This window comes from Mus musculus, chromosome 2 (genome assembly GCF_000001635.26).
Source record: "Mus musculus strain C57BL/6J chromosome 2, GRCm38.p6 C57BL/6J".
Taxonomy (NCBI): domain Eukaryota; kingdom Metazoa; phylum Chordata; class Mammalia; order Rodentia; family Muridae; genus Mus; species Mus musculus.
The window spans coordinates 27390306-27413705 of NC_000068.7; the positions used below are offsets into that span (position 1 = coordinate 27390306).

The following is a 23400-nucleotide window of genomic DNA, read 5'->3' on the forward strand; positions in this document are numbered from 1 at the left end:
TGCCAGTTGGAGCCACTTGCTCCCATACTGCGGAGACTGGCCCGGATTCTAGACAGGCCTGAGGTTGTAGATGAGAAAGAGAGAGGCCTGTGGCTGCCGCAAGCCTGTCTCACAAGCCTGTCTCGGCTCAGTGGACAGGGCCTGAAGGAACATAGGTGAGTGAGGTGCAGGCATGGGCAGCACTGAACACCGGGTTGCCCGCCCATCCCTGTTGCATCAGAGGTATGCAGCATTTTCTCACTCATCTGATTTAACCTTTGGATCCTTCGTAGGACAGCCAAAGGCCTCAAGGTGTCCTGAGGCAACACTCAAGCTCAGGGGAATTCTGGTGAGTGTCCACGTGAGTAACAGGGCTCACCAAGGGATGGCAAGCAGCAGGCCACTGTGTCTGTTTAAAACACTAGAGAGGCACAGGCCAGCACCTATTGTCCTTGATCCTCCCTGGGTTCCACTTCTTGGTCAAACCACCCTGTTTAGTTTCCCTTGGTGGTGGGAGACCCAGAGTAGACTGCACTGGAAATGTCAGCAGCGACTCACTGTCCACCAGCTCCCAGAGCATCTATCTAATCAGGCTGAAATCACACTGGCAAAAGGACAGTCTCTGAGCCCAGCTACCCACACGCCTCCCCAGGCTCAAGAGGACAAGAAGCCTGGGTGCTGTTCCCTATCATCTGTCATTCAGCTATGACAAGGATTGGGGGAGGGGCACACCCGGGAGCTGCCAGGAGGCCTAACAGCACAGAAGGGATTCTCAGGCCCAGCCCAAGTAGTCCCACCACAGCCTCTTCTCTGTGGGGCTTTGAAACCACCTGGCCATGGTAAAACAGCCCTCCTCAGGCCAAAGGAGAGACCCATCCGGAGAGGCAGCCTAAAGGCTGTGGAGACCATCACCTTGATAGGGGTTCTGAACACTGCCAGAATGAGGGTCCAGTCAGGCCTACCCTGCAAAGCACATTCCTCATGAATGCCCCATGCTCAGCCACTGAAATGTGGACATAAAACAGAACCAGACCAGGGGAGCCTGTTCATTGCCTCAGGCCACACAGTTAGCTAAGGTCACGTTTAGCTTCAACTGCCAACTTGACACACTCAAAAATCACCTGGGAAGGGCGTCTCCATCTCCAAGGGGATTGTCTAGATCGGCAGTTCTCAACTTGTGGGTTGTGACTCCTTTGAGAGTCACACAGCCCTTTCACAGGGGCCAGCCTAAGAGCATCGGAAAACAGATATTTACATTACTATTCATAGCAGTAGCAAAAATTACAGTTATGAAGTAGCAACAAAAATGAGGGACTACATTAAAGGGACACAGCAGTAGGGAGGTTGGGAACCACTAGTTTAGATCAAGTTAACCCAAGGACATATCTGTGAGAAAGTGACTTGATTAAGTTAACAGAGACAGGAAGACCCAACCCACTGTGGGTGCCAGCCACTGTGGCACACACAGACTTGAGTGGTCCCCAGACTTGGGCTCTAAGAATGGAGAAAGCTAAGAAGTAAGGCAAGTATTAACTCTGCTTGTAACTTGAGTTTGACAGTAGCTGCCTCAAGTTCCTACTGCCCTGACTTCTCACGATGGAGACTGTGAGAACTCCATTTTTTTCCCCTAGCCTGCTCTTGTTGAGGTCTTCTATCACGGTGAAAGAAAAGTCAGTCAGAACACTGGCCCTCAGCCTGGAGTGTGCAGTTTGAGCGGGGGGGGGGGGTGGGGGGGGGTCGTCCAGCACTGACCGCTGGGAACAAAGGGCCATCTCAGGTTTCTAAGCTCTCTCTTGCCATGACACACCTGTAAGATCTGGACCTCAGTGCAGAGCATCCCTCAGTCACACACACCAACCAGCTTGAGCAGTCTGGTGGTGGGCAGCCCAGGGTCAGGGGCTGCGGCTCCAGCAGCAACATAGTCCTGCCTCAGTAAGGATAAGGGGATCTCTGCACTCCCCAGGAGGCCTGGTCTCTATGACATCTCTGCCAGTCAGCCCACTGTCAGCCCATCCGCTCTAAGATGTCATGAAAGGACAGCAGGGATTACCCTCTCTCTGCCACAGACCTGGCTCTTGGCTCTGGAGCCACACATCTCTGAATAAAGGGTCCAGCCCAGAGCTCCAGGCCCTTCCAACTCTGACCTCTGGGAGTCTCCATGGGTGACTCATGACAGCTACAAAGGCCCCACTGTACAGGGTTTTCCAGAACTCCAGGCACTGCCAGAGCCCCACTGAGCTGCTCACAGCCGCCCCAAGTCACTACAGCGATAAAGAAACCCAGGTCCCAAGTCCCCCTCCTGGCCGGTCCAAGCTCACCACGAGCCAGGATTCCACACAGCTGGGGGCAGATCTAAGACATTTGATCTCCAAAGCCAGATTGTTATTACTGTGAAGCAATCCTGTGCAGGTTTCAGGACAGAAGGACAACAAGACGTTTTTAAAGAAGCCAGAATTTTCAGGAAAATTCTGTCTATAGCAGGTACTGTGGAGGTACTGAGAGCAGAAGCCCAGCCACTACCCTGCATCCCTCCACTGACCCAGACCCATCACTGACAGGACAGTGAGATTCTTTAAAGCATTTGCATACAGTAACCAAGTAACCTGTGGCCTTCATATACCTGCAATCCATCCAGACAGGGAGCTTCTATTTTCAACCCCTTTTGCAGATGTAGAAACTTTAGTCAGACATGAGAAGGGAAGTGACTTGAGATCTGATCACAGGGCTGTCCCTCCTGGGTGCTCCTAGCCAGCTAAGCTCCAGGGATGATGATCAATCGTCTGGGGAGGTGGGGACTCACTCCCCTGCATCGTCACCTCCTCACCTGGGAATCATCACCAACAGAACTGTCACCACACACTTTTACCTCCTAATCCCACCTTTCCCAACACTCCCCCTCACCCCCCCCCCCCGATTCAGCCACATTCTGGCATAGACCTATAGCAGGTGTGCTTGGTGGTAATAGACTAGACTGACCAGTGTGGTAGAAGCCTGCTCCTACTTGACAGTCACTTGTTCTCCTCATGGCTCCGTTTTCCAATCTACACAATGAACACAAATTCTGCCCTCTCCATTATACTGGACCACTTCATTTAGGATAAGCAATAGTTGACACAGGCTACCTTCTGAGGAGTGCAAAAGGGGCCTGGGCCATGGTGCCTTATCGGGGCTTTGAGAGCTGTACCTAAGGCTAATACTAAGCCACACCTGGCATGGACCGGGAACCTTCCTTGCCACCCTAGTGACGGTGAGCCTGGCACCTGTACCAGAGTCTAACCAACCCTTGCCTCCAGAGAGCAGCACTCTTTCAAAGCCTTAAGGGCTCTGAGAAATGGAGACTTCCATAGGCAAATGCCCTGCTCTGTAGAGAGGCTTGGAGAATTCCAGTGGCCGCTGGCAGTCCTTACAAAATATTCCACAAGTGGAGCTAAGATGGGTCTGCTTCTGGCTGGCATGACACTGTGCCTCCCTCCCTAGGGACTTGGGTCCTGCCGATCAGAGCTCTGACTGGCAGCTAGGGATGACTTTGATCAATAAAAAATGGGAAAACGAATTAATGTCTTGCTTTATTTATGCCATGTTCATCCCAAAGCCATTTAAAGCAGCATCATTACTATTTAATAGGTTAGTTTGCTGGAATGGATCAAATTTGGGACTCCTAGAGTAGATAAACAGGTGATCCTGGGTGACAAGCTGGCCAGACAGTCCCCAGGGCACACACCAAGGCCACTTGCTTCCTCTATGGCCAAAATACCCTGGATAATGCCCAGCCTGCTGCAGGGGCTCAGGAGCTGGTAAACAAAGGAATGGAAGACCACAAAGCACCTACCTGTGTCCTCCAACTGCAGGCACAGAGCCTTGCAGCTTCCCAACAAAGGGAAACATAGCTACCCTAGCGTCAGAGTTGTAGAGAGAGAGAGCTGTTGCTACTGCTACTACAGGAATAACCTGATTCTGGAAACAGCTCTGCTAAAAACAGCTAGGCAGGTGGAGTTGGCGACTAGTCATGACACCTGCTTTACTTAGCACGCACACACACACACACACCAACCTTTGCACTTGGACCTCAGATGAAAAGCTGAAGCTAACAGGCTGGATCTAACTGGAACAGGGCTGTCCAACACCATCCTATGGTCACCCACAGCACCTTGAGACTTCGCAGACTGTGCCCTGGACCATCATGGCACACCTCAACTGTGGTGAGACACTTGAGATGGTGTGTTGTCAGGTTCCCTGGGAAGAGTTCCAGCCATCCCATCCACCGCTCCTGTCAGTGAGCACACTCGGGAGAAGACAGGGAGGGGGTGGTCTGAGGAGCACAGGGATTTGCTTATGTCTGCATGGTTTAACATGAATACTTCTGCATGCTTCCTCGGCTGCACACACAGCATCCAGATGAAGTGCCAACAGCTGGGGATGAGCCCGGTGCCTCCAGGCAGGGAATGGCCAAGTCTCTCCCATACGGGGCTGGAAGGCTGAGTGGCTCTGTGAGAACTGAGAGGAAGCAATATTTTCTTTGCACCCCAAGTCTGCCGGGGATAGGCCTTGCTACCACTACCCCTATTAGGATCTGTATGTCTTCAGAGGAGGGAGTCCACCCACCAGGAGCAGGCAGAACACCAGAAATGGCCAGGCTTCTCCAATAGGGCAGCAGAAAGGACAAGCTAAAATGTATCTCCTTTACCATTTTCCAAGGTCCCCGGGGTGCAGTGTCATTAGGAATCAGTGCTTAAATGCCAGGTGGCATTTCTACCTTCAACAACAACAAACAGCATCAGATGATCACCAGCCTGGGCCAGGCATTTTGTGAGGCCCATCATAGCGCTGTACCCTTGACCTGACTCTGATGCCTGAGCCTGGGGAGGGGGAACGGAGCGAGCCAGGCTGTGCTCTATCCCCAGGAAAGCACCAAAATCATTGGTGTGCTCTAGGGGTGAACACGCATGAACCACAGCCTCTGTCACACAGGACAACGGTCCCACAAAGGCTGAGCCTGCACACCTCCCTCATACCTTGGGAGCAATAATCCAGATGACCCAGAAAGGAAACCAAACTGTGGTTCAAAACGAGGGAGCCCTCCAACCTAACCCTGTACAGCCAATGCTTCCAGGCCCTTCCCGGGACACTGTTCTTCCCCCAAAGTACTTGGGCCCTGACCAGCTTCCTGGGGCCTCCTTGGGGGCCTGCCACTCCCTCACAAGAGGCCACGGATGCTGCAGGTGGTGATACTCTCACACACTCTGGAACTCACGCCATGCCCTCCGTCCCACTTCCCGACCTCCTCCCTCTCCATCAGTTCCAGAGTTCTCCTCTTGCCTCCAGCTTCCACATCGTTGTGGACACCTGGGCTGCCAGCTCGACACTCTCCACAGGGTGCTGTGAAGCAGGAAGAGGCTCACCAAAGGCTCAGAGAGGACTCAGAAGGCTGCTGAGGACATTGGACCCACAATTAGAACCTGACGAGATTCAGAAGCACCGGCAGAGCTTTAAGGAACATTTCCGGGCTTGTCTGGAAGGTGTTTCCAGAGAGGATTAAGTGAGGGGGAAGACACCCCCCAAATGTAGGCAGTGCCGCCCCCCATAGGCTAGGGTTGGGATGGATCCCACCAGCACATGGTATTCATTCTTTCTCCCTCTCCTTCCTGCTGGCCATGAGGCAAACTACATAGTCAATGCTACAGCCCTCTTCTCACATATACAGACTCAAATCCTGAGCGCTAAAAAGATCCTTTTCCGTTCAATTGTGCCTGGTATTGTGTCTCAGGGAGCAGACACGTCTGTGACCCAAAACCCTAAACCCTAGTCCAGTCCTCAAATCCCAGCCCCCACCCCCCCCAAAAAAAAGGCAGGAATGAAGCCTGTTTGTAGCCCTTGGTCCCAGAAGACCCTACAGGTGACCTAGCCCCTAGCACTGGCACAGGCACCCCACTGACAAAGGCTCCCCTCTGGATTCCCTGAGCTGAGCACTGCGGGATCCCCTCCCCCCAAGATATTGTCAGCAGGGGCGGAACCTAAGAAACAGATCCTGTCATCACAGCCATGGGTCCATCTGCATCCAGAGCCCAAGTCGTGTTGAGCAGTTTCCAGAGCCTGTGGGATGGAGCTTTTAACAGAAGAAACTCCCTGGTGGCTAAGCAGGTGGTCCACTCACCCAGAGCTAAGGGAAGCTTGGCCCAACCTTCAAAGTACCTGGGAACAGAGCGACCCAGGAAAGCACTCAGCTAGAAGCGGAGAGAACAGGTGGGCAGGCAGGAGACTCTGTGCTCCACTCTGAGACCCTATCAATCCACAGACACTTAACTGACAGCCATTGCAGCCTAAGCTCAGAAGATGTAGCCTGAATCCAGCAGAGGTGGCTGCAAGAGAATAATCAGCTCTCTGCCCAGCCGCCCTCCCCTCCTGCCCTCTATGTGGCTAATGGCCTGTTTGAGCCTCAGGGATAAGAGTGGCCCACAGTATCAAAACTTCAAGGTCAGGGTTTTCAAAGCAAAGGTTTTCTATAAAGCTAGCAGGAAATTGCTTTTCTAGTATCTCCTTGTATAACCATCTTCCTTAAGCCGGCTCTGAATGCCGCCCGCCCGAGGGTTCAAATCCTACTTTCTGCTGCCCAACTCTCCTAGGCAGGCAAGACTCTGAGAGATTAGCCCAGATGCTGCCTCGCAAGTCCTCACTGACTCTCCCACCTCCCTCACCCCCTTCCTCTGCTGCAATCCAGCAGCCAGACCATTAACGTGAGCCCACAAGCTGCCCGTGAAATTGCCCAGGCTGCCTCTTCATCTTCTCCATCTCTTCTCCCCTCTGGAAAGCGGCCTCCAAGGTCACTCTGGGAGAACAGCTCTCCCCTCCAAGCACCCCTTCTCCTGTGCAATTTGGACAATCCAATTCCAGACAGACCCAGGCAGAACACGCTCCACTGTTCTTTCCCACTGCGTGCTGACATCGAAGCCAAATGTATCCCTTAATGGTTGGCACACATCGGATTATCACTCTCCCATCTGCGCAAACGAGTCTTGCCATTACTCCTTCCTGCTGAGCTGAAAATGCGGTAGGAAAATCCTAACAGTAGCATCGGGGAGCTCCCAAGCAGGAGAACCAAATCAAACCCTCTTATGTGATGCAGAGTCAAGAGCCAACAGCCCTAAGCTATGAGCAGGGAGCAGGCCTCTCTGCAAAAGGCACAGGACAGCCATGCACAGGACCAAGTGTCAACACTCTTGGATAAAATGTAAGGAAGTACACAATCTCTGGGAGTGAGGGGCAACAGTGACCCTTGGGAATATTGAGGACAGGCTTTGAGTGACTTCACTTACAGTCCCTGCTGGGGGGGTGTTGGATGTACACTGGAAATATGTCTGTAGTCCCCCAGGGATACCAGTTACTGGGAAACAGCCCCAGGGAGATCCTTCTGGAGCCCAGAGGTCATCAACCCAGCAGCCTGACCTACTCTCCAAGCCCACCATCAGGATCTGGAAGTTAGTCTGAACACACACCTGTCACATCACTGCTCAACACCTGTGTCCTCATCCACCCAGAGCCTGGTAACATCCACAGGTGAGTCACTTCCTGCTTTAGTTTGGATTTAGAATGTAGCCCGAAGGCCCACGAGTCAAGTCTGGGCACTCCCGAATGATGCTAATAGGTGTCAGAAGCTATAGGAGGTGAGGCCTAGGGCTGGAGAGCTGGCTCGGTGGTTAAGAGCACTTACTGCTCTCGTAGAGGATATGGTTTGGTTTTCCACACATGGTGGCTTATAAGCATGTCACCCCAGCTTCAGGGGACCCAACACTCTCTTCTGGTCTCTATGAGTACCAGGCATGCACATGGTACACACACATATACATATACATACACACAGACAAAACATTCACACATAAATTTTTTAAAAATAGCCGGGCGTGGTGGCACACGCCTTTAATCCCAGCACTCGGGAGGCAGAGGCAGGCGGATTTCTGAGTTCGAGGCCAGCTTGGTCTACAAAGTGAGTTCCAGGATAGCCAGGGATACACACAGAAACCCTGTCTTGGGGTGGGGGTGGGGGTGGGGGGAGAGTTGCCTTTGTCATGTTCACAGCAGTAAAACCCTAAGACAAGTGGGATCTAGTAGAAAGCCTAGTCACGGCCTATCAGCACAGATAGATATCAGCATTGTGAGGACACCCTCCCCAAACTCCTCCTGTCCCTCTGGTATTGCTGCCCGGCACCCTGGTTTGGGGGCAGTTAGCTCTAGCAATGGACATGGCAGGCCAAGCAACAATGTGCTGCCTCACCACCCCAGGAAAGGAACAAGGCTGAGTATCCATGGACTGAAACCCGCACAGTAGGAGACAAAACCCTTCTTTTTAGATTGACAGACATCTCTAGGATTTGTCACAGTGACAGAAAGCCAACTGCCACACTAAGCCACACTAGGGTTGCTAGGGCAATACCCAAAACCCAGAGATTTTATCACCTTTTGTGGGGACAAGGAATGTTGTTTCGTCAGGAAGCCAGGCTACAGCAAGCCCTCTAAACTAGGGTCATGGAGATACAAACTAGGGGAGCCTCAAAGGCCTGAGAACACACAGAGGCACATGTGCAGGCAGATTCTGGCAGGAGTTCCCAAGCTGACCTGCTCCCTCCTCCCTGGACCCCACATAACAGACCTGGAGAGGTGTGATGGAGACCCTTACAAGGGCAAAGGCCCATTATGAAAGCCCTGTCCAATGCATTGCCTAAATCTAATCAACCCCCGCTTCCTGATACCATTCCATTAGGGACAGGGTTGTGTAGGCATAGAATTGTTTTTTTCCAACCTACTTTTAATAAGGTCTCAACCTCTCCTCTAGTCCACCACCCTGCAAAGGGAGTGGAAGAGAAAGTTATTAGGATATGGGGGAAGTAGATCTGGGGGAAGTCTCCCTTTGGGGGCAAGCTTGATCGTCTTTGGCAGTTCAGTCCCGTAGCAAACACCAAATGCGACTCAGCAGCTGCAGACCAGTCCTCTAGGCAGGCAGACACCAGGCACGAACCAGCAACTGTAGTTCAATCCTGAAGAAACTGCCAGGCTTGCCAACCAGCCTGAGGCGAGGCTACAGAGCGGCAAGCAGCTGCAGGAACCTTCAGGGCAGTTCTTAGGCAAGTTCCTCTCAAGGGTGGTGTTATCACAAGTGGAGCTCAACAACGCAATGTAAGACGAACCAATACATGCGTGTCCTTAGCAAAGAACAGGGAGGTGGAACAAACCAAGGCTCAGTGCCTGTCTCTCACTGTCTGTGGGATCCTATTAATACTCCTTCATCGAGAGTCCTTTCACGTGTCTGCTTCAGGAAAACAGTCTTTCACGTGTTTGCTTTAGCAAGATATCCTTTCACCTGTGTGTCCCAGCAAAACATCATCTGACATGACTAACTTCCCAAAGAACTAGAAGTTTCCACTTCAGGGTTGCAATTAGGGGTGACCCAATCATTCAGTCAATGACATCGAGTGCAACTCTCAGAATAAAGTCCCACGCAAAGACAGGCTCTGACACACACACCCCAACTTCACTGCTGAGTTACTTTGAAAATAGTCTTCACAGACATAACTTAAAGATCTCAAGAGTAGCACCCTAGGCTTTCCACTTAAGACTGTGATAATGGGAGAGAGGGGAGAAGGGGAGAGGAGACTATAGAGACCATCATGACACAGCCAGAAGACACAGGACACCCACCAAAGAAGAGGAAGAGCCAGGCAGAGCCTCCCCAGAGCATCCAAGAGGAGTGTGGCTCCTCCAGGTAGAGTATGACTCCTCCAGGGGAATGTGCATCACACCTTGGTCTGGGATTCAGACTCCAGCTCCAAGATAGCATAAATTCCTTTGTCCACCCAAGTCTGTGGGCATTCCGAGGGCAGCTGGGCCAAGGCAGCCCTTAACCTCACACTCCACAGGCTCAACACAGCAGGCTCTTACCAAACCTTTCAGAATGACTGAATGCATGAACATGTGTCTGTTGCTGTGGCAAATCCACTTCAAAAGAGGAAGCTTTATTTTGGTTTCAATGGCTTCAGAAGTTGGCCACTACTTTGGGACTAAATTGTGCTCAGGCACCATAGTGGCTAAAGAGTGTGGCAGGGGAGGCTGCCGCATCAAGGCAGCTGGGTGTTTTGTTTGTTTGTTTGTTTGTTTGGAGAAAAGACTTCCCTACCAGGCTCCACCTCCCAGTAAAACTTTAAGATTACAATCCAGGGACTGGAGAGGTGGCTGGAGAGGTGGCAAGCACTGACTACTCTCCCAGAGGTCCTACTAAGTTCAATTCCCAGCAACTACATGGTGGTTCACAACCATCTGAAATGGAGTCTGATGCCCTCTTCTGTTGTATGACAGTGTGCTCACATACATTTTAAAAAAAAAGGGTTATGTGATGGTTTGTCTATGTTTGGCCCAGGGAGTGGCACTATTAGGGGGTGTGGCCTTGAGACCCTCATGCTAGCTGCCTGGAAGTCAGTATTCTGCTAACAGCCTTCAGATGAAGATGTAGAACTCTCAGCAACTTCTGCACCATGCTGGCCTGGATGCCACTATGCTTCCCACCTTGATGATAATGGACTGAACCTCTGAACCTGTAAGCCAGCTCCAATTAAATGTTGCCCTTATGAGAGTTGCCTTGGTCATGGTGTCTGTTCACAGCAGTAAAACCCTAACTAAGACAGAAGTTGGTACCAGGGACTGGGGTATTGCTGTGATAGGCCTGACCATATTTTTGTTTGGAAGAATGTGGATTTGGGAACTTAGGATTTGGAAAGTCATGAAATGTTTTAAGTGGGGCTTAATGAGCCATACTAGTAGGAATATGGAAGACTTTGTTGCTGTGAATGATTTGAACTGTGCAGTCCTAGCCCAAGAGAGAGAGTGTTCAGTGGAGAAGTTAAGTATGTGGCCTAAAGACTGTTTTTGAAGTGTTTTGGCTGCTTTTTGCCCTTGTCTGAAGAGTCTGCCTGAGGCTAAGTTAAAGAGACTCAGATTAATTGCATTGACAAAGGACAGCCATCATAGACTTTGTTCTCTGGTTAAGTCTCAAGAAGAGTGCTCTGAATATAAGCATAGCAAGCTGAGAAAGGAAAAATATAAAATACATATTTTGAGTATTAAAGGAGCACCAGGAAGTGAAATGGAGCTGAATCCTGTGTTCAGGAATATTAAATTGAATTAAGGGAGTGGTGACCTTGGGGTAAGATCCCACCCAGCTAAATTTAGATCCAGACATGGTGGTACACAACTTTAATACCAGGAAATAAAGCCAAGCAGATCTGTGAGTTCAAGGCCAGAGCAAGTTCTAGGCGAAGAAAATTTTAAATCCAGGCATGGTGGTAAACACCTTTAATCCCAGGAGATAGGTATCCAGATCTCTGAGTTCAAGGTCAATCTACAGAGCAAGATCCAGGACAGCCGATCTTAGGCAGTGAAGGAGTTAGAAAAGAGGAAGCTGGTAATGCAATAGAACAAGGGGGCCATGGTTCCAGCTCCTGCATGCAGCAGAACTCAGCAGCTTCTGCCATGAGTCTCTGGCTTTGTAGTCAAGAGGAGAAAGAGACTACTGGGACAGTTGATGCTGGTTAGCTGGAGCTAAGCAATTAGTAGTGATTAAGAAGAGACCAGCAGGCTGGAGAGATGGCTCAGCTGTTAAAGGCTAGGCTCACAACCAAAAATATAAGAGTTCAGTTCCCAGCACCCACGGCTGTCTCTCCAGCCACCTTTTTTGCCTTATACCACACACACACACACACACACACACACACACACACACACACACACACACACACCACGCTCCGAGTGAGCACGCAAAATTAAAAAGTAATAGTTAAAAAAAGAAAGAAAAGAAAAACTAAAGAAAAAGAAAGAAGAGGAGGAGGAGGAGACCAGCATCACTGAGGTGAAATCTTCTGGAAAGTGTTATCTGAGAGCAAATAGAAGCTGTGTTCATGCTGCAGCTGTACTTGGTAATGTGTTAAAGAGTCACTCAGGTGGTACTGGTTTTGAAGATATGAAGGGGTCATGGAGAGCAGCTGAGGCTTGGCACTGTGAGAGGCCATGGAAGGCCATTGGTGAAGGTGCAGCCCTAGTTGCAGGTGATAGCACAGGACTGAAGGAGAAGAAATTGAGGCTTGGCACCATGAAAAGAGCCTATGAGAGGCTATTGGTGATGCCTAGTTGCAGTGGAAGACCCCAGTGTATTGGAGATGCCAGTACCATGGGATGATCACCAAGAACAGCAGCGGCAGTAGAATGGGTCAACCTGAGCTTAGAGTGCTACAGAGGGCAGAGTTGGAGAAGATGCCAGCCCTTTGTGCGGAGCCCAGAAGATCATGTGTGGATCCCAGACAGTGAAACAAGAAGTTGTAACAAGACCCCAAGATGTTCGAGATGCCAGGGTCGTGGGCTATCTGCTGAGGAAAACTGCTAACAGGGAGTAGAACCAGCCCAGGAGAAAGAAGTTTGTTGCAGTCAACAAAAATGAAAAAGGAGTTAGAGATCTGAAAACTGCTTTGACATCAGACATTGAGATGCAGAGTTTGGAGTTTGCCCAGTTAGTGTCTTGATTCAGGGATTATAGTCAAGTGATTGTATGAATCTCAGAAGAGACTTTGAACTTTGGACTTTTATCATTATTGACACTGCTATAGACTATAGGGACTTTGGAAGTTGGACTAAATGTACTTTTTTATTAAGCTATGTGTCTATATGCCCCCCATAGACTCATGTGTTTAAACAAGCCTATGGGGACCAGGGAGTGAAATGTGATGGTTTGTATATGCCTGGTCCAAGGAGTGACATTATTAGGAGGTATGGCCTTGTTGGAGTAGGTGTGTTACTGTGGATATGAGCTTTAAGACCCTCATCCTAGCTGCCTGGAAGTCAATATTCTGCTAACAGCCTTCAGATGAAGATGTAGAACTCTCAGCTTCTTCTCCTGCGCCATGCCTGCCTGGATGTTGCTCCTGCCTTGGTAATAATGGACTGAACCACTGAACCTGTAAGCCAGCCCCAATTAAATGTTGTCCTTATAAGAGTTGCCTTGGTCCTGGTGTCTGTTCACAGCAGTAAAACCCTAAGACAGATTACCATCCATCCAGAAATTATGATCCCCTAATGTTGGAGTCTCCAAAGTCCCTCATGTCCCCCAAAGCTCAGCAGTGGTCACAAAGCCTTTCACATGGGCATTCAGAGGACAGTTCTGATCTAAACAACAGCAAACAAAAGCCTTGGTTTCTGCGACTCCTGTCCCTCTCTACCATTCACACTGCTCACAGGTCCCCACCCGACTGCTCTGGATAGGGCTCCAGAGCTTGGGCCAGCCACATGAGGGCCTAGCATAGGATCCATCTTGGACTCTAAGTAACAAAGTCTCCATGGGACCCCTGCCTGAGTCCAGTCTCTCACTCTCCCTACCAGACACCACATCTCACTTCTGCCGCAGATGCCCCAGAGCTAGTGTGGTATGTCACTGTAGGGCAGAGTAGAACACGCCTAACCACCTTCCAGGCAGAGGTCTTGGTTTAAATCTTCCCCACCAGCCATTCCCGAGAACTCCTGTCCTCAGAGACCATGACTCCAGACTGCACGCAGATCTCAGATCCAAACCCACTACCCAGTGGCTGAAACAGGCTAGAGTCATCTGGGAACAGGCAACCTGGATAGAGAAAAAGCCTCCAGCAGATGGGCTGTAAGCAAGCCTAAGGAGCATTCTCTTGATTAATGATTGATGTGGGAGGGGCAGCTACAACAATCCCCTCATTCCTGCAAAAGCAGGCGACTGTCCCACATGGGACAACTCTATGTATTACTAGAAACAGTGCAAGCCCCCTCTTTCTCAACCACGCAGCACACCCCTCAGTTCATGGGGAAACCACTCCCGTGGCTGTCGTAGCTAGGTGAGCACACCTGGGATGCTGGTATGTGATGTGTGTGCGTGCAAGCTGTGTGTGGGCAAGAGGTGGGTGTGTGCACACCTGGGAGCATGTAGTGGGTGTGCCCGTGCATATGGATGGATGGATGGGTGTGAATGTGTCTCTGTTATGACTGATAAAAATGTCTTAATGAAAAAATTTTAGAAGATTCCAGGGAAATAAGTCTGGACTGTCAAGGGGAGGAAGGCGAGATGTAAACATGTTTTTCCTGTTTCTTAAATGCAATCGGCTTTCATTTTGCTCTTTGTGTACAGTAAACACAAGCTTAGCAGGGGGCGGGGAGGGGGGCAGACTTCCTGCTGCCCCAACAGACTCTGCCCCCTGCATGCAAAGAGGAGGCTACCTCTGTTCCACAGGATGATGCCAACAACAGACATCCCAGCAGCTTGCCGAGCTGATTCCTTGGGTCTCTTAACAGTCTCTTAGTGAGGCCCCAGAGAGTCACTATCCACTTTGTCAGCTTACAGGGTCCACCAAAGACTTTGCCTCTGAAGTCTCCAGGCCTCTCAGTTACATCATGGAAAAAAAAAAAAAAAAAAAAAAAAAAACAGTGATCCATCCCCAGGTCAATTCCATTCCCGCACAAGCAGAGGGGTCAGCCATCAGTGGCAGCCCTGCTCCAGCAAAATGCACCCTGGGAAGGCTCAGATGGGAGGCACGTTACCCTCAATCTGCTCCCCTCTTACCTAGTTTCACTCTGAACATTAGGACCAGAAGCCACTGGGGCAGATAGCACAGGGCAGAACTCTGCTAAACATGACTTCCCAGGTGGCCCTGGGCAAGTCCCTGACCTTTCAAGAGCCTTAGTTACCCCAACCAAATAGCTCTGCAGTTTCCTGAGTTGGGGGGTGGGGAGGGGAAGGGAGTCAGAAAGACTTCCTCAGAAGTTAGAGGGGCCTTTCTCCAGCTCTCTAACCCAGGCTCTCAGTGACCTTCCAGGTCCCCTCACACCATCCACCCTTCCCCAGGGCCCTGCACTGTCCTCAGCTCTCTAGACCCCTAGGCCTCCTCTCAGATCACTGGAAAAACTCTTCTGTCTGTAGAAAGAGGACAAGGACACAGCTCCCCACTGCTCCCCACACCCCCCATCAGCTTGAGGAATTCCCCTGAACTTTCAGGAACTTAGACTCAGGCCACACTGGGTTCATGGCTTCTTCTTTTGTTTCTGGTTTTCCCCCCACAAGCAGGTATGGCTTCTTAGCTCTTAGACTATAGCTCTTCTCAGGGCTGGGGGTGGAAGGAGGTGTGTCCAGTGAGGCCAGTCTCTGGGGTTCCCTTTCTCAAAGGCCCATGAAAAAAATCAGTGAAAAGCTGAACTTTCTAGAAATTCCAATCCCACTGGCTCCAGGCCCCTCAGTGCCCAATCTCTGCCCCCTCCTCCAGGCAGGGAGAGGGGACGGGGCTCCACGGATGCCAGGGCAACAGGTGGGGCGGCCAAGGTCAGGAGTGCTCACAGCTGCAGACTCACCCTCAGGCCCCACCCCAAAAGAGCCCAGCATGTGAGAGGCTACCCAGGCATAGAGGACAGGCCAGGAAAGCTACACCAGATCTGGCATTTCACAGCTGGGTCAGGAGAACGGCAGGGTATACTGACTGGAGCCTCCTTCATGCCTTTGGCACCCTGGGTCCCACGGCCAACCAGAGTTCCTGTTGAGGCATCTAGGAACACTGGTTTCTTGTCCTCTTATCCTTGCTAGCATGTTCTGGGCTGGGATAGCCACTGCCATCTTACCAAAGGGGGACACAGTGGCCCAGGGGTGGTGCCTGTGCTGAGGAAGGGTCACAGGTCCTGTCTCATATGAACAGGACAGGAAGAAGCCTGGTGTAAGACCAGTTTTTTGGTTTTGGGTTTTCTTTTTGTTTGTTTTTGTTTTCATTTTTCTCCCAATATAGAAATAACCTCTCCTAGACAAAGGGAAGGCAGGGTTGCTAATGACCTTGGCCTCCCTGCCCAGCTGCTCTAGTGCCTTGTCCAAGCTGGTGCTCTGAGTGACACAGGAGCCATCAGATGTTGGGTTCCGCACCTCCTCACTGGTGCCTCAAATCCCTAGCTCACCATGGAGATGGGTATAGTTGCCCTGGCCTGAGCCCAACATGCGTCCTCCAGTCTCCCCACAAATGGACACTCAAGATTGTTGCCACAGTTTCACCTCTAGTCAGGTGCACAATGATAATAGATGTTCTCAATAAAGATGTGCATCACGAAGTGGGAAGGGCTTCCTTCCATCACGGGAATTCCCATGCTGGGCCAAAGGCCCCAAATTCCAGGTTCCTAGCAAACTCACCCTGTAGGCAGAGCAAGAAACAGAAAGCTGGGGCTGGAGAGATGGCTCAGTAGTTAAGAGCACTGACTGCTCTTCCAAAGGTCAAGGTCATGAGTTCAATTCCGAGCAACCGTATGGTGGCTCACAACCATCTATAACCATCCAATGCCCTCTTCTGGTGTGTCTGAAGACAGTGACAGTGTGCTGAGTACTCACATACAATAAATAAATAAATAAATAAATCTTTAAAAGAAAGAAAGAAAGAAAGGAAGGAAGGAAGAAAGGAAGGAAGAAAATAAACAGAAAGCCAAGCCACCTCACCTTAAACACATGTATGGCTTAGGACCTCGTACGATGTCCTCATCAAGATGGCCTTCCCGACCACATTCCATGATTATCCAAGAGCACCTGGCTGAGCCTGCAGGACTCAGCTCCTCCCCACTTTCCCTGCTCCACTCATCCTTCACTCACTTGGCCACCAAATCAGCAACCTGCATCACTCTGAGGCGTGCATGAAGAGAGTCTCTTGCTCTGCTTTCAGAGAGAATGGCAACCTGGGCTCTCTGCCCCATCCCAGGTGTTATTTTGAGGGGGCAGGGGATAGGGCGCCCAAGGGAAGTGAGAGAGCAGTGGAGTGACTCAGAGGTGCTGAGAAATGGAGCAGCCCCCACATCCCCAGGGCAACCAGGGTAGCTAGAGAACAGGAAACCCGACAGCAGCGGATCATCGTCTGAGAGGACAGAGGACCATGAGGACAGGGGTGGTCCATCAATGCTATCAGGAAGGGACACTCAAACTCCCATCATACCAGGCAGTTACTTGGAGGCATAGGTCCAGACCAGCATCTCAGCAAGCCCACCCAGTCTCCGTCTACATTCCTGCTGCACTGCCACCTCAGCCCAGATTCTGCCCTCTCCATCCCCAAGGAGCCTGGGCTTCTCCTCTCTCACAGCCCCTTCCTACCTCACGTTCCTGAGCAGCTCTGACAAGACATCGTGTCCAGATGAAAGAAAGGGGCCACTATGTCAAGGAGACAGACAGACAGACTTTCAAAACTACGTTCGCATCTTAACTCCTGGAACCTCACAGGAACCTTTAAATAGGGAAGGCTCTTTGCAGATGCACTAGAAACTACCCAGGCATGACCCAGTGCGTGTCAGCTCAGAAGTACTGCTGTCCTCAGAGGTGCCCAGGCATCTGCCCCCATCCTAACTGAGAACCCCACCTGCCCTGTGCATTCCCATGAAGATCCACACCAAAATCAGTATCATCTCTCCCAACCCAGCTCTGGGACACCCTCCGCTGAATGGTCATCAGCGGGTGCCCCTCAGCCATCACCAGCCTCACCAGATGGACTCTCAGAAGTCACATCCCAAAGATAAAGGCATGGGTCGACAGCTCACCACAGCCTCCACCCTCCCCCTAACCCTCATAAACAAAGCCTCCCCCATACAGCTGGGAAGGGGAGCACAAAGGGCACGAGGAAGGGACCAGTCATGCCCTCTCAGTCCAGGACGAGGGCAGGTAGAGCTTGAAAAGAAGCAGACTTGGGAGCTCCAAGTTGCCCTGGGGCTACAGACCAGCCCCCTCCCCCTCTATACCACAGCAAGCCTCTGCAAAGCTGGAGCACGGGCTTTGAGTTCTGAATGCCAGCTCTGCTCCTTAGATGGGCACCTGAGACCAAAACCCATTGTCATCAGCTCAACCGGGTCCACTCATTCCTTCAACTGCTTTCAAGAGGCCCCAGGTGAGTGTTTTGTTTGTTTCAACTTTCCTTTTCATTTTACTCAATGTTACTAAATGTAGCCCTTCTGTTTCTCCCGCATCTCCTGGCTCCCCCTCTTCCTGCCCTCAGTCACCAGTCTCTTCCCACCCTTCCTTGGCTGGTATTTGTAGGAAGCCTTCTATCGCCTGTAACCTTGTCAAGAGCTCTAGGATTTGATTTATCCATTTCGGTCTGAAACAAATGCTATCATGCATGGCTTTACCTGTCACTTGTATTTGGAGCTAACTCTAGCAAGAGGGATGATGAGAGACTAACAGGCAGACAGCAGCTGTCACAGAGCAAAGACATTTCACAGTACAAAGAAGGTGGCCAGGTTGAGGGGTATAAATGATGTCACTATACCATACATGTCCAGAAACTCCACTTACACCTGGTGGGACACAAGGAATGGAGAGAGTCAGGGACATGGTAACTTTTCTCTGAGACCCAAAAAGAAGAGAATCAGATACGCATCCTGCAGCCTGACTCTCAGCAGTTAGCAGCCTACAGGGTACAGGCTGCTACAGCAGGTAGGTGGAGAGTGGGAGAAGTGGTGAGCAAGAGGGCAGGGTATACTCAGGTGGACACAGTCATCATAACCCTGAGCTCAGGCTAACTAAAGGCATGTGACAGACACCAATGGCCCCTGCTGCTAGAGAACCAAGAAGATAAGCCCCAGCTTGAAATTGTCCAGCAGGGTCCTCTAGGTGCTCATGTCCCCAGGATCACTGATGTCCTGGAGAAGGTACCATCCACAGCACCTGGAGACTGGAGACACACAGGACCGGCACCTATCGCCTCTAGCCATAGACTACTCCACTACAGAGCCTGTGCTCCAGATACGGAGGGAGAGCACTTGTGCTGTCCTCCAGTACACGACAGCAGGACAAGAGCCCAGGAATCATGGCGAAGTCCACGTGCCAGCCTTGGGCTCACGACCAGGTACGGTCACCCAAGTCTTAGCAAATGCTTCTCTCCCGACATCAGTGAGGTATCAAGGAAGTCTCAGCAGAGCCACTGTGAGCTTATTTCCTGACTGAAGCTCTGCTGGATCAATAGCAATAAAAGAGGCTCCAAAAAATCAATTTAACTCAATGTCCTTTTTAAAGAAAAACCTCTGTTCATAATCAACACTCACTTTTAAAAACAACACATAAGCTCTTCTGGGTCTTCAGTCTGCTTGGCAGGACTCCACAAAGGCCACCTTGTCACCCTCAATGAACCAACATGCTGGCAACTAGCCCTTCCCCAGGGAGCTGGAGCCTAAGGCCCACTTCATGCCTACAGGAATCAGCGGTTCAAACCTGCCATGACCTGAACGAACTACCACCTGAATGCAAAGTTGGTAGTTCAAGCTGATAGGAAAAAAAATCTAAAGCTGAGTCCCACAATTCAAAGCCAGCGCCTTGGCTCTGCAACTGGCTTCTAAGCCTACAGATGCACGCACACACACACACACACACACACACACACACCAATTAAAAAAAACTGGGGAGATGATCCAGTCAGTCAAATGCTTGCTTGCTTTCATGAAAGCATGACGAACTGAGTTTGATGCCCAACACCCACATTTAAAAAGTGGGGAGGGGGCTGGGCGATGGCTCAGTGGGTACAGTGCTTGCTGCACACAAGCACGAGGAACTGGGTTGAATCTCCAGCATCCAATAAAGCTAAGTGTGCCTTGAAACCCCTCACTGGACGAGACGGAAATGTGAGGATTGCCAGGGCTTGCTGGCTACCAGCCTCTAAGTCCATGTTCAACAAGAGACCCTGTCTCAAAGAAAAAGGCTGAGAGTGACAGGAGCGGACCACCTGATGTTGTCCACTGGCCTCCACAGGCACAACCAGGCACTACATGCGCAAACACACATCAAAATAATTTTTAATTGCCTGGAAGGGTGTCTCACTCCTCTAATCCCAGCACTGAAGAGGCAGAGGCAGGCGGGTCTCTGTTGAGCCTGAAGCTGTTCTCATCTACATAGCAAGTTCCGAGCCAGCTAGGACTACACAGTAAGACCCAGTCTCAAACCCTGCGTGGTGGCGCACGCCTTTGATCCCAGCACTCGGGAGGCAGAGGCAGGCAGATTTCTGAGTTCGAGGCCAGCCTGGTCTACAGAGTGAGTTCCAGGACAGCCAGAGCTACACAGAGAAACGAGAAACCCTGTCTCCAAAAAAAAAAAAAAAAGTGTGTGTGGTGTGGTGTGTGTGTGTGTGTGTGTGTGTATATGTTTGTTTTTGAAACTGGGTCTCTTTTTTTTTCTTTTTTTGTTTTTTCGAGACAGGGTATCTCTGTGTATCCCTGGCTGTCCTGGAACTCACTCACCAGCCCAAGAAAACCTGTATCAAGAAAACAAAATAAATCCCTCTCTCTGTGGCTCCATGGGTTAACTGAAACAAGGTTGAGGGAAGACACTCACTACTGATCTTTGGCCTCTGCATACAGAAACACACAAACACACACACACATACAAACAGACCCTGGGAGACCTTGGACCTTCCCTGTCCCCTCAACCAGCATCCAAGGACAAAACCCAGCCTAGCATTCCTAGCACTACCCAGGCCCCACACCAGGCCCCCACACCCTCTTTCTCATCCAAGTCTAGTTGCTCCAAGCCCGCCAGGCCTTACAAACTCCCTCAGAGCTTGTTCCTCGCCTCCCCTGCTTATGCCCACTGTCTACCTATCACACACCCACAGCTGTCTCGTACCGTAACGGCCAACCCCCAAAAGAACTTTCTAGAACCAAATCTGAACATAACACATTCTTTCCATCTCTTCTCATGACCCTCCCAAGGATGAAACCACCCACATGACCACCCACTCACTGCCATGAATCCTTCAAGGCAGTGGCTTGAAATTCCTGTCATCTCCCCTAAACACAGGGTGGTCTGCAGCCCGGACTCAGCAACCCCAGCTCCTAGAGTGCTGGGCCTCCTCCCAACTATTCACTTGCGAGGTCATGCCAGCGTTTCCTTATTCTGCCCCAGAACCCTCGACGGCAAGATGAGCTCTCACCCACCTCAAACTGGCATCAAGGGTCCACCTGTGCCCAACAGAGATGTGCACCACTCCCCCCATTGTACCACACAGCAAGGTACTTGTGAAAATCACTGTCTGTCTGTCTGTCTGTCTGTCTCTCTCTCTCTCTCTCTCACACACACACACACACACACACACACACACAACCATTATATAGTGAGGCAGTTCCCAAAGCTGGAGATGGGAAATAACCAAGCGCATAAAGCCAGGGACTGTGGTCCACACAGGGAGACTGGGGGGATGGGAGGGGGAGCTTACCTAGTCCCATTGGAGCCCCCTTCCTATAACCTACCAGCTGAGGCCTAGGGTAGGAAGCACACAGGGCCGCCAGGTCCACAGTGGGGCCAAGTCTAAGCGCAAGGTCCTCATACCTCAGAACACCAAGCTACACTCAGCCCCTCAAGAGGAAATTCTGCCTGAGCGTAAGGGTCTCTTAGGCCCACATGAAGCTGCCCGACAGGAGCAGCTTCTTCCCAGAGTCCCAACCACAGCCCAACACCAGTTCTGACCCAGGCGCAGAGAGGAAGTGGGCCCTTGTCCTCAGGGACCCAAGGGGCCGAGTGAGTGCAATGTTCTAGCTTTCCCCACCCCCACCCCTGCACCGTGACCTCTGGGTGTCAGCTCCGCCCCCACCCCACTGCCTGTAAGCCACTCCCCAGGAACAGTAAACACAATGAATGACTTCTCTGCTCTTCTCTGTAATCTAGAGCCCTGCTCTCCCTGGGCCTTACTGGCTAACAGATGTTTCGTTTAAGCAGCTAAATTACCACAAAATACACCCAAGGAGATGACAGGCCAATTTCTCCCAGGGTTTATTTGCATGAAGCGGAGGGAGGGAGTGGTGTGTAGACATTCTATCTTCCTTTTTTTTTAAAGGGGAAAAAAAAAGTTTTATTATGCACATGAGTTGAGAGAGAAAGAGGAGAAAGAGAGGAGAGAGAGCAAGCGAGTGCCAACACATGAATTATGGATGGCAACAAAGGATACGAATCCCTCATCTTGGGAGGCAGAAAAGCCTCCCAGAGCACACCACGCACCAAGCCTTCAGGGTGTGTATGAAGCCAGGTTTTGGCCCTACATTCCTCTGATGGTGAACTCGGGTTCTGGGGCTCAGCCTCAAGTCCCAAAGCCTTGCAAACCTAACTGTACTCCAATGAGCCTCTGCGAGGCAGAGAAGAAAACAACCTGTGCTGGCTCCACCTCAGGACCATTCAGTGACTAATTAGACCCATCTTGGCAATCCCCAGAACTGCCCGGGGATTGCAGGCAGCCCGGCAGGCATCTCCCTGGTCCAAAGACACTACAGAGGCTAGCCCCTGGGCTGTGCTCTCTCTCTCCATCATGAAGCACTACTCTGGCTGGCTGGTCTACCCAGCTGCCATAGTAAGGAAGAAACCCAGGGGCCAACCTACAATCCAAGAACCAGAAGGCTAAGCTGTAGGCAGACTGAGGGCCAGAGCCTCTCTGCCAGGGTAAGCTAGCTGTGACTGGGGGCTGGTGCCGGCCCAGGGTGACCACTTCTCCTGCATCCTGGGATGAACACAGCTCATTCATGGGAACCAGGAGCCATACAGAACTAAGTACCAGGAGGGAGAGAAAGGGAAAGGATGAACCATGGAGATGGATTAAGAAACGGCTGATGTATTCTTACACAGTTTTACAAATGATTAAAGAAAGTGTTGTTTTAGAATGTAATGGGTTGTAAAGGGCCTGTTCATTCTAGCTCACGGAGAACTTACGGCCAAATGACACTTATTCTTTATTCTTTGGTAGATAGTGACATAAACTGCTGACTTCCTCCGTTGTTTGGGTAAGTTAGACATTTCTGATTTAAGTCCCAGAAGCTGATGTGTAAAATAGGAGCCTATCGCGTGGGTAGGGGTCTCCTTCTTTTTTTCTAGCTCTTAAAAAGTGGCAACTTCCTCAAAAAGGAAGAATTATATGAAACTATTGTATAAAGATATCCAGATTCTGATGAGCTTTAAAAATTGTAAAATATATTATATATCTTCATATGTAAGCCAAAAATGTTACAACATAAACTCTATAGCAGTCTTTTTGTTGTGGGTTCTCTTAGCAGACTTTTTGCCCATGGCTTCGCTGTAGCCTCATGAGCCTTAAAGGTGGTGAATTTTTCCATTTGCCTCTATATCAGGCTTTGTCAAAATCAAATAATCAGAATGTTATCATTTGGTCCACATAATGCTCATGGTGTTTGGAACTAGTAAAACTTACCAATCAGTAGTAATAGAGTATAAAACAAAATAAAAACCTTCAGATCTTAAGAAAGAAAGGAAGGAAGGAAGGAAGGAAGGAAGGAAGGAAGGAAGAAAGAGAGAGAGAGAAAGAAGCAAAGAAAAGGAGAAAGAGAGGAAGGGAGGGAAGAGAGAGAGAAAAAGAAAAGAGAGAGAGAGAGCCACTGTCATGGTCC

The 23400-nt window shown here is 50.5% G+C and overlaps 1 protein-coding gene across 6 annotated transcripts in view, besides 1 other annotated feature; it reads right to left on the bottom strand.

Moving 5' to 3' along the window:
- The window catches only part of Vav2 (vav 2 oncogene), a 165505-nt gene that overhangs the window by 128202 nt on the left and 13903 nt on the right, over nt 1-23400 (bottom strand). The window contains exons 1-2 of one of the 6 annotated variants that reach the window (XM_030249470.1): nt 1787-1934; nt 1101-1206 (exon numbers count right to left, since the gene is read on the bottom strand). The exons of the other annotated variants lie outside the window; for them this stretch is intronic. Of the exons in view, the coding sequence (XP_030105330.1) occupies nt 1101-1206; nt 1787-1899 (219 nt within the window). The 5' untranslated portion in view covers nt 1900-1934. Of the gene's footprint in view, nt 1-1100; nt 1207-1786; nt 1935-23400 lie in introns of those variants that run through there. 6 annotated transcript variants of the gene reach the window in all.
- Nucleotides 21536-21835: an enhancer, noted in NCBI's record as "Vav2R5 preCRMcc fragment". NCBI's record gives its function as "erythroid enhancer when transiently transfected in human K562 cells" and the evidence as "EXISTENCE:reporter gene assay evidence [ECO:0000049][PMID:17038566]".